At 36.5% G+C, this 12,121-nt stretch overlaps 1 protein-coding gene across 1 annotated transcript in view; it reads right to left on the minus strand.

The window, feature by feature from the left end:
* Nucleotides 1–222: 222 nt before the first annotated feature.
* Nucleotides 223–12,121, minus strand: part of srfbp1 (serum response factor binding protein 1) — a 148,987-nt gene continuing 137,088 nt past the window's right edge. The window contains exons 6-8 of the mRNA XM_028805254.2: nt 7,006–7,744; nt 6,651–6,691; nt 223–1,057 (exon numbers count right to left, since the gene is read on the minus strand). Of these exons, the coding sequence (XP_028661087.1) occupies nt 861–1,057; nt 6,651–6,691; nt 7,006–7,744 (977 nt within the window). The 3' untranslated portion in view covers nt 223–860. The remainder of the gene's footprint in view (nt 1,058–6,650; nt 6,692–7,005; nt 7,745–12,121) is intronic.

Below are 12,121 nucleotides of genomic sequence, written 5' to 3' on the forward strand. Positions count from 1 at the left end.
CACAATCACAAATGATTGTAATTTGTAAAGGTAAAATGCATACAAAAGTATGAACGCAAGGTTTTATAAATCAGATATTTTTTTGGTGGACACATACTTTCACACTTGAATATGAATAACGTTTTAGGAATGACAACTCAGGTGTGTGTGGATCTTTCCAAATGCACACATCAAGCCTATTTATTCAAAGGTCGGAACTATACACAATTAGGTATGCCTCACTTGTTCCAAATGCAAGAATAGATTTTTAATTTGTATTTAAAACAATTAAATTTAAAAACAATTCCAAATAAAGACATGCCTCACTGCTAGGTAATGGAGTCCAAAACATTACCATACTTGGATGAAAATTCTTAACATTTGTGTGAAGTTTACTGTTACAACAGCTTCGGGTTAGTTCTTCCATGTCCTCGAGCATTTGGTCCCTCGGTTACGGTTCTTTCAACAGTCAGTTTAATGAGCTCTCCATCCAGGTGTATAATAGCAAATTAAGTCATTTGGACTTTTTTCCTCATTTGTCATAAAATCACATACAAGATTACATGAAAGGAGCACAGAGATCACAAAGCACTGTACCTCATTACACATTTAGGTCTATCAAGATGTTAACCTTACTTTCCTGCATACTGCATGTTTTTAACATTAATTGATAAAGCACAACAAAAACTATATTCTATACATGTATTTTTTTGTACTACAAAAGGTCACATTCATGACTGAATAACAGAAATAAACACTTGGATACAATAAAATATATTAACATTTCCAGAAAATCTTTATCATTGTGTATGGTGATGATTTAAATGCCTCTTATAAGACCCAACTCACAATTTCTTAGACAATGAACACTTTAAAATAGTTCAGATATCATCATCATCATCAAATTTAATTTTTTTCCCCTGAAATGCTGTTATCTGAGACTCTTGCATCTTTCGTCTTTTACTTGCTTCCCAAGATGGATGAAGAGACTGGTCAGTATGTGAAATTCTGTTTACAGGCTTCTTTTCAGGGACTGGATGATGTGGTAGTTTCTTATTGTGCATGTTTTTAGGAAAAACTGGAATTAAAAAACAAAAAAAGAATTTTAATAAGCTGCTTCATAAATTAAGTAGAATCAAAATACTATACATACAGTAGATTCAGACCCCTTCACTTTCTGCAGCTTCGTTGTATTGTAGATTTAATTTTAAATCTTCCAGTTATCTGCATTAAATGAGATGCATGGTCAAAGAAAACTCATGAACTCTCATAAACCTCACCATTCCATTTCAAAATGCGTTTAAGCTAATTATTTATATAATACATAGTTTTCTTCCTGAGCTTGTCAGCATTATCTGATTTGGGCGTATGATGGCAGTGAGAGGAATAAGGAATAATGTGCCAAAAAACAAAACCAAACCAAACCATCGATAACAACAACAAGATAAGATACCTACCTATATGGCAATGCGTGCCGAGGCCCTGCTCAGAATACTCCTACAAAACACTTAATATGTACTACCAATTGTAGGCCATTCATTCACATGATTTTGAAATGATTTGTACGATTAATGCAACAAGTCAAAGAAAACTACCAGGGGTCCAAGATAAGAACTTGTTCTTCATAAAACTCCAAGAAATTTGTTAAAAAATATAAATAAAATCAACATAAACATAGGTATATAGACATATGTACATTAAGTCTGTGAAATTTAATGCATTGATTTAATATGCCTTTTGTGTTTTTTTGTTTTTTTAACTCTTCTTAATGGCACCCATCTGAGTTTTTATTAAATGTATGCTCTTAAAATAAATGTTAGCCTTGTTATGTTAACCAGCCCTAACTCAGAGGTAGACTGAAGCACTTCTCTGGGTTAGAACTGTGTATCGAATAGAACAAACTGCAATGGCAGCAGCTATGTAATTATAAAACATGCTCATTCTCGGCACACACAAACATTACTTGAATAACTAGCTGTCCTGAAAGGCACTTAAGAAACATTATCAGATACAGGACATAATCCTAAGTGATAAGTGTGTGCATGGGAGAAAGGGAAACAACAATTCAGACTGGCAGATACAATAGCTTCAAGGAACACACGTTCTGAATCCAGGATTTCAGTAGGTCAACCAGTTTAAAACGTGAAGAGCTTGACTTTTTAAACATGAGCTCTGATGAAGCATTATGAAGACATACTGTATGACAAACAGATTTCATTTTCACACTTTCCAGAGGATCTGCGGCAAGATTATCCATACCCACTGTAGTAGTAAATTCAGCTATCATTTTTACTTAATTGTGTGTAGGGAATCCAAGTTCCCGGGAATGGAACTGCTGTAATTCCCAGGAAAACGGGAACGGCCAAGCTCGCATATACAGCGTGTAAAAATCGATCAAGAAATAACAGAGTTATAGTTGAAAATAATTAAGGTGGAGCCATTGCTGCAGCTTGCACTTCATCAGACAATAGCTTTGAACAGCAACTTGAAATTGCAATGTGTCAGTCTGTTACATCCGCATTATCTGTGCCAAGAAACTTGCCATCACAGAGTGATGACAAGAAACTGGATGCATCAGTAAAAGCTGAAATGGCGGTGTTTCAGCGCAACGGCAAGCACAGGCATGGTTTAGAACAAGTGTATCAATATCTGATGATTGTGCCGCCTAAGTCAGTGGAGGCAGAGCGTGCTTTCTCAGCGGCTGGCGTACTTCTGCATGAAGGTGCGGTCTCGCATGGAAGACCACATACCCGACATGTTAATAATAATTCATTACATTTATATAGCGCTTTTCTCAGTACTCAAAGCGCTATCCACACAGGGAGGAACCGAACCCACAATCTTCCACAGTCTCCTTACTGCAAAGCAGCAGCATTATCACTGCGCCACCTGTGAGGACGTTGTGCTTTCTATGCTTTTATTACTGCAACTAAAGATACATGTACTTCTATGACAGCATGACAAAAGGTTAGTCTTTTATTTGTGTCAATATATTGCAGTAGTTTTATTAAAAATAAGTGTCGGTCGTTCTAAAACCGTTCACATGTGAGATGCCCAGGATTCCCGGGAATGAAATGCGGGATTCCTGAATTCCCGGGAATGGATAAACCCATCCGGGAATGGATTCCATAATTGTGTGTCTTTAATGCCTCATAAAACAGGGAGGGGCAGTGACTTGTGACCATGCAGCTTGTGCCAATCACAGTTTCCCACTTGAATGGAAGTCAAAGGTGTAATTGAATGAGAAAGAAAGCTAGTCAAAAGAGTTTCTACAGATTTTAGCAAAGCATGTTGTGAGGTGCGACTCCCTGTCTCCCTGTCCCCAAAACACGAGGCTGAGTCTCAGTACTTTAGCAAAACCAACTTTATTCAGCTTGACACAGGAACAGTACGGTTATTTATTGTAGCGGGATCTACCACTCTCCTATACACAGACACAGCAATCAGGCAGGGTCATGGACAGGTTAGTGGCCAAGTAATACTGTTCCCTTAATTTATAACGTTCCTTGCATCACTCATTGACAACAGGCACTTATAGCGTGAATGCGGTCGGCTCGGAATTGCTTTTGCTGCAAGCCGCTACAGTGCTGGGAGCCTGTGGTCGACTGCCCCAGCAACTGACAGGCGGCTGTCATCCACAGGCGCAGCGATCATGCTTCGGGACACTGTTTGGCATGTCGTCCTGTTGGGTGAGTCCCAAAAGAGTTTACAAAGTAACTAAAATTCTCACTGAATTTCACTGTGTACACACAATTACATTCTCATCATTTTATTTACTTCCACTCATCTCAGCAATAGAAGGCAGGAGACCACACATAAATGGAATATACAACACACTGGTAAACTTTATGGACTGCACCAAATAGTTGTCACCAATAAGTCAACAGTATACTTCATGATAGTGCAGCTCACTGGTAAACAAAACTGCAGTATGTGTATGATTTTTAGAGTACATTTAGCCATGGGTTAAATCAGATGAACACAATGGGCACTTCGACCGTCTGAAGTTTTTAGCAATTTGTGCTACGGTAGCACTTGTGTGGAATAGGACCAGACAGGCTATATATATCCTTTGCTCCCCATGTGCATTTATGAGGCTTGGGTGCCCATGAAACTGTTTCCAGGTCATCGGTTGTCCTTCCTTGGTCCACTTTTGGTAGGTGCTAACTACTGCATACTGGGAACATCCCACAACACCTGCTGTTTTGGAGATGTTTTAACCCAGTTGTCTAAACACCACAATTTGGCCCTGGTTAAAGTCACTCTTTATACTTATCCATTTTTCCTGCTGCCAACAAATCATCTTCAAGAAATGATTCTTCACTTGATACTTAATATATCCCACCTTATCACAGTTGTCATTATAACAAGATAATCAGTGTTATTCATGTGACCCGTTAGTGGGTTTAATCTTGTCACTGATTGGTGTATGTATTACTGAAATAATAACATCTGAAAAAACAGGGATAGATAGAACTTTGACTTTGGGGGAAATTTAGCTTTTTACTGAAGCTCTTTAAATAAATAATGTTCTGTATATACTCATGTATGAAACCCGAAAAATCGATCATAAAATCAGACCCGACTTAAACGCCTGTTCAAAAATGCAACACTTATTTTTTTTTTATATCTTCTTGCCTCCTCCAATCTCGCATCTGTTTCTCAGACACATTGAATTTTGTTGCACCAGCGCAGTTACCAATTTCTTTCGCTACTTCAACGACGTTTAATTTAAAACCAGCTTCATATTTTCTCCTGATCGAACACTCCATCGTAGATAAGGGATGCTCTTACATAAAGGTTTATGAGGGTGTGAGATGCAAAAAACACAAAACAGTGCAAACGTTGTTTCGGAATAGTTTGGGTATGACCGTGTGGTCACGTAGGCACAACAGAGAGAGAGAGAGGATAGGAGCATTGCCGCACCCACACAGAGAACAAAGGCAGTGTGCTCGGTGGTTACTCTCTCAGGTGGGCGTTAGCATATCATAATCTCTTGGACTAATAGCGTTAGTTATTAGTTAGTTAGAGTTTTCCGCAATCGACTTATACGATCGACATTATAAAATACCAGAAATTACACAGTAAAATCAAGTCCCAACTTATCCGTGGGAGAACTTATATGCAAGTATATACGGTAAATAAATATTTAAATAAAAATTATTTAGGCACGTAAATAAATATACACATACACACTTTGCTCTGAACACACGGACAAATGACTATAAAGCAAGAAAATTAATAAAAAAGAGGCATAATGCAGACATATTGCTGCAGGTATAAGGGAGATGATGTGCAGCATTGATGATTGAGTTTTGTTTTAACTCTCTCTTTTGCTACGACCTCCAGGAGGTCCAGAGTGTGCCCTATAACTGAACTTGCTCTTTAAATTAGCCAATTGATTCGGTGGGCCTCTCCTGAAGAAAGCAAGGTAAACCACACTATTTATGAACAGAATCACCAACAAAATAATATTAAACAAGTGTCCATCATCTTGTTCTCATAAACTGAAATGGTCTATGACATTCACTAATTAAATCTGTTAATGAAAACAAGACGATAGACAATTTTTTATAATTATTTTGTTGGTGATTATGTTCATTAATGCAATGAAATTTAACTTTCTCCTTTTATTCCTATTTTTTTTTATTTGTTATTTCAAAAATATATCTACCCACCTTCCATATATTCTAGTATATTGTTTGATTTCCATGAGTGTTAAGTGTGCATTCATAGTTTGGTGGATAATGTTTTGTACATGTACTATATTTACTCAATTTTCATTAATATTAGTATTAATGTACAAACAATCTAAGCATTTATCTGTGATCTTTTTTTCTATGATTGCATTTTTTATTCAGTTTCTATTGTCAAATTAAAGCCCACATCCCCATCCACTGGCTGTCTTAAGTTACTATGTGGTAGTAAGAAGGTTGATTAATGTTGATGACAACTAAAACTGGGAGCCTGGTAGGCAAAGGACAGAATCTCGGTCAGAAAGACATGATGACAGGAAAGGCACTCCAAAGATCTGGGGACTGACTAGGAACTGAAGAAGCCCTTTAAATAAGTCAATCTCCATTCAGCAGAAAGCCTGCAATGTTTATTTTATCAAATAGTAGCAGACATACTAAAGGAATGTTTTCTGAAGACAGTAGTACGATAGGACAGAGAGTTTTCCAACATATCTGTATACTTTTTCTGTCAAAGATAAGTGCTATAAATTGGGAATTTAAAATTCATTTTTATGAGGCCATTTTTAAAACCTTTTCCACCACCACCAAAGTTTCTGAATAGTACATAAAATGTACTGTTTTAAATTTAATTGATTTTGAATTCAATATTTTTCAGTTTAAGAAACAATATAAACCAAGAGGTGGAAAGCTTAACACAGAGCTATAAATACACTGACTGCTTCCACTTTGTCATTCAGTGGTATCACTGCATTATCAAAGGGGATAAGTGACTGGAAGAGCGTTCATTTAGATATTTTGTTGTATTCATTTTCTATGCAAAAAAGGAAGAAAAGAAAATTAAGCAGACCTAAGATTATATATTTTTTTACATGTAGTAACAATAAACAATACTTATGTTGTTAAAAAATAAATGTATATTAAATTACTAACAAGACAAACAAAGTAAGTTAAGCACTGTAAAAAAGAATGGCATACCTGAACCTTTTCTTATCTGAGGCTGTGCATGATTTTTTCTGCTGAAAAATGGAATATACAAGTTAACAGCTACTCAGACAAGACAAAATATACAATGGAAATAATCTACGTAAAACATGATGACAGTGCATATTTTTTGAAATATAATTATCAAGCCCCTAAAACCGGTTTTCCTAAATTACACATTAGGATATTTTCATAGTGTAGAGCCACTTATTTTCATGGTAAAGACAGTTTAGCTTCAGACCACTTTTGGCACATTATAAAACTTAAACTGTAATTCATTCCTTCTTTCATTTTAAGATGGCCTAGATAAATTACAACACAGATCAAGTTTTTTATTTTTTCTTCTTACCTTTTTTGTCCCTTTGAATCAGACAAGGAATTACAGAACACTGAATTAAGGTTTCCTTGTTTGAGATTCTGTTTGATCGATTCTTTAGATTCAGCTGACTGCACTTCAGCTTTTGTTGCTTTTAGGTCTTCTATAGCTGTTCTTATATTCATATTTTTCTTCTCTACTCTTGAACCAGAATCATTTTTCCTTTTCTTTATTCTTTTAACCTTTCCAATGAAAAAATCATCATCACTGCCATCATCTTCAGATAACGATGACTGCTTGTAAAAACGCTCTTCTGTGCTGTCATCAAAGTATTCCTTTTTTTCATCTTTTTCTGAATGTTCTACTTTACTTTCTTCACTTTCAGGCGTTACATTTTCTAATTTATTCTGTGCATTTGTATTTTCAAAGTTTTTAGGCTCAACTTTGGTTGATTTTTCCAGATCATCCTTAATAAGCATTTTTTCTGACTTAACTGTCTCTGCAAGCTCACTGACAACAACATTTTGATTTTCCTTTGTTTCTTGTGGTTTCTCAGCAGCAACCACACTTTTATTTACTTCTTCTTTGTTTACTACCATCAACGTGTTATTTGCTTCACAGTCCTCTAGTTTGTTGTCAGTTATCTGTGAACTTTTATCCAGTGAGGTGTAATTTTGTATAGTAAATTCAGTCTTTTCTGAAATGTCTTCTTCAGCCTCGGACAGCTTCTTGTTTTCCAATAGTCTTTCTTCTTTAAATGCTTTTATGGCAGCTAAAAATGGAAATAGAAAAGTAAGAGAAAAACACACAAATAAAGAAAATAAGAACTTAAACAGAAAAGATCTCATCACAAAAGTTTGAGAACTAATATTGTTAGTCATCACAAGTTGAAGAAAAAATGCATTGCTTTAGTTTTGTTGATTATTATTTTCATAAACTTTAAATAATGTAAATAAATATAAAAGGCAAATGGTATTACATTTGGTGCCATCAACATTTCACACAAAATGTCCCAGATTTCTGGTGAATAAAATCTTCCCTGGTGCTAATGGATGACTGGACAAGTGTGGTAGGGTTGTTAATTTTTATTGAGTTTAAAGACCTCATTACCATAACTAAATGCAAATCAATCAAAAACACAATCAGTACGCCACTTCAAAAAATAAGGCTGAATTAAATCATAATCAACACAATCAAAACCCCATTTCTACTCAGCTTGAAGAGCTACAGTGCATCCGGAAAGTATTCACAGCGCATCAGTTTTTCCACATTTTATTATGTTACAGCCTTATTCCAAAATGGATTAAATTAATTTTTTTCCTCAAAATTCTACACACAACACCCCATAATGACAACGTGAAAAAAGTTTACTTGAGGTTTTTACAAATTTATTAAAAATAAAAAAATTGAGAAAGCACAGCCTATTCACAGCCTTTGCCAGGAAGCTCAAAATTGAGCTCAGGTGCATCCTGTTTCCTCTGATCATCCTTGAGATGTTTCTGCAGCTTAATTGGAGTCCACCTGTGGTAAATTCAGTTGATTGGACATGATTTGGAAAGGCACACACCTGTCTATATAAGGTCCCACAGTTGACAGTTCATGTCGGAGCACAAACCAAGCATGAAGTCAAAGAAATTGTCTGTAGACCTCCGAAACAGGATTGTCTCGAGGCACAAATCTGGGGAAGGTTACAGAAAAATTTCTGCTGCTTTGAAGGTCCCAATGAGCACAGTGGCCTCCATCATCCGTAAGTGGAAGAAGTTCGAAACCACCAGGACTCTTCCTAGAGCTGGCCGGCCATCTAAACTGAGCAATCAGGGGAGAAGGGCCTTAGTCAGGGAGGTGACCAAGAGCCCGACAGTCACTCTGTCAGAGCTCCAGAGGTCCTCCGTAGAGAGAGGAGAACCTTCCAGAAGGACAACCATCTCTGCAGCAATCCACCAATCAGGCCTGTATGGTAGAGTGGCCAGACGGAAGCCACTCCTTAGTAAAAGGCACATGGCAGCCCGCCTGGAGTTTGCCAAAAGGCACCTGAAGGACTCTCAGACCATGAGAAAGAAAATTCTCTGGTCTGATGAGACAGATTGATCTCTTTGGTGTGAATACCAGGCGTCACGTTTGGAGGAAACCAGGCACCGCTCATCACCAGGCCAATACCATCCCTACAGTGAAGCATGGTGGTGGCAGCATCATGCTGTGGGGATGTTTTTCAGCGGCAGGGACTGGGAGACTAGTCAGGATAAAGGGAAAGATGACTGCAGAAATGTACAGAGACATCCTGGATGAAAACCTGCTCCAGAGAGCTTTTGACCTCAGACTGGGGTGACGGTTCATCTTTCAGCAGGACAACGACCCTAAGCACACAGCCAAGATATCAAAGGAGTGGCTTCAGGACAACTCTGTGAATGCCCTTGAGTGGCCCAGCCAGAGCCCAGACTTGAATCCGATTGAACATCTCTGGAGAGATCTTAAAATGGCTGTGCACCAACGCTTCCTATCCAACCTAATGGAGCTTGAGAGGTGCTGCAAAGAGGAACGGGCGAAACTGGCCAAGGATAGGTGTTCCAGCTTGTGGCATCACATTCAAAAAAGACTTGAGGCTGTAATTGCTGCCAAAGGTGCATCGACAAAGTATTGAGCGAAGGCTGTGAATACTTTTGTACATGTGATTTCTCAGTTTTTTTATTTTTAATAAATTTACAAAAACCTCAAGTAAACTTTTTTCACGTTGTCATTATGGGGTGTTGTGTGTAGAATTCTGAGGAAAAAAATGAATTTAATCCATTTTGGAATAAGGCTGTTACATAGCAAAATGTGGAAAAAGTGATGCGCTGTGAATACTTTCCGGATGCACTGTATGTGATCAAAAAGCCCATTACAAAATGCATATTATAACATCGACAAAAAAATGAGGCAGAGGTCCAGAGGGCTTATTGTTGAGTGACATTAATTACCTCTTGACAAGTTCTGAAAAAACTTTACACTTTTTCTGTTTCTCACAGGAAAAATTATATATGTTTTTTAGTATATTTAATATTTAGACATTACTTTGCTTTGAGTTATGGAGGATAGATTAAAGCTCTTCTCTAACACTAAGCTGACATGTAAGCAATACAGAAAATATCACTGCAAAATCTTAACCCATCTGGTGTCATTTTAAATAATGATCTTAGAAGATCAGGAATAATTGTGAATCCAATTGTAAATGAAAAATATGAAATAGGTTTCCCCCACAATGGTCTTTCTGTTGGATAACCCCAAAACATAGAGCCTATTAAATCTAAGTGTTTGAAATTAACACCCTGTCTAAAACATATAGTATTTTACATCATTTTAAGCTAAATTTTATTTAAAAAAATAACAATTTTAAGAAGAATTAGAGCATTCTCTGCATCGACTAAAGAAGATTTGGGATTTTAGTAAGTTCTTTTCCCAGTGTCGGGGTGGGCATCATGAAATTATTTGATAATGTCTGGAAATGCTATACAGTTATTCTTTCATCTGAGGCATAGATGATCAAAGGATGCAAACATATTGTCAATATAAAGGTCTCTGAAGTCACCATATGCCCAATGACATCTGTGAATCAAATAATGTGCACTTTAAGTAACAAAAGGCATGAGCAGTGGAGTGCAGCATCTTTGCTCCCCACACTAGTTTTATATTTCAGATGTGTGATACACAACTGGCTTTACTTAACACTTTTAGTAAATTCATCTAGGATAAAGATCAGAATTTAGATATAAAATACACACTGTTACGTATTTTTTCCTCTCAGATAAAAGGTCTATACAACTAAATTCATATAAAATTGTGAATAGTTATTTATATTTTCATCCATCCATCCATCCATCCATCCAGCTACATCCTAACTACAGGGTCACGGGGGTCTGCTGGTGCCAATCCCAGCCAACACAGGGCGCAAGGCAGGAAACAAACCCGGGGAGGGCGCCAGCTCACCGCAGATTTTCAATTCATGAACACAATAAAACAATATGATAAGAATCTCTCCATCATGTCATTTTTACAAAACTGAAAAGAAATTGCATTTAAATTTAACAAATGACATGTATACAATATTGATATATCAATTTAACATGAAAATATTTAGTCAAATATTTTTAAACATATATGTAAAGAAAGCAACAATACACATTCATTGACTCAACGTTTCTAGTTTTTGTCACTTCTTAATACTTTTGATCCAAAACCTACATTTGCTATCCTGTCATTTGTACACTTTTTCTGGTGTGTCCATATGGATCATCCAGCAGTAGTCTGCCACCATACTGACATTACTATTACCTACTTTTCATTCCCTTTGATACCTTGATGGAATCTTTCACCCTATCCTTCATGCACAGCTCCAAGATTTTCAGGAAAAAATTCCAAATACAAATCCAAACTTTCAACTTTGAGACTCATACTGCTATCCAATCCCTTAGACTTAACTAATACATTTTTAAATAGTTTCTTTACAAGTTGGATTTTTATTGTTACTTAAAAACTTCACTGAATGATACTCAAGCATCTAATTCCAGTACATTAATCTCACCATTAAATTCTGGATAAGAAATCACTTTTCTAGTATCAGGCAAGTCCAGCAAAAAAAATTTTAAAAAACTCTCAATTTAGCCACAGACAAGCCTGGAAATTTTCTGTACAAATACATAAAACAGGCTTCACCTGTTAACGGGGCTTTGGCAACCTGCATCATTAAACTAAGCTTAATATGAAGTGATGGATCAGCACTTTTTCTGGATCATCCAAGCTAGCTCTGCTGATGTATTTGGTGTTGAGCTGCAGCTTTTTCCTAGCTGGCCATTCCTTATGAACCAAATGTAAATTCGTGCTTCTGTTTTCCCACTCCCAGAGAAAACATCAGAATTTTGTATGCTCTGACTGCTGACCCAGTAAGATACACAGAACTTTCAAGTCCCCATATACAGTATGAACCAAAATGTGGCTCATCATAGTTAATTTTCTCAAGTACATCTTCAAAGTTCTCATAGGTTTCTTTCAAACGCACACAATGCACAACAGATATTAATGCATATATATTACTGTTATGAAGAAATACTGCTTTTGTAATTTTTTTAATAAAATAAAAGTAATAACATTGACACAATTCAAACACAGATAGTGGTTT

The sequence above is a fragment of the Erpetoichthys calabaricus genome, chromosome 7, assembly GCF_900747795.2.
Source record: "Erpetoichthys calabaricus chromosome 7, fErpCal1.3, whole genome shotgun sequence".
Lineage (NCBI taxonomy): Eukaryota > Metazoa > Chordata > Cladistia > Polypteriformes > Polypteridae > Erpetoichthys > Erpetoichthys calabaricus.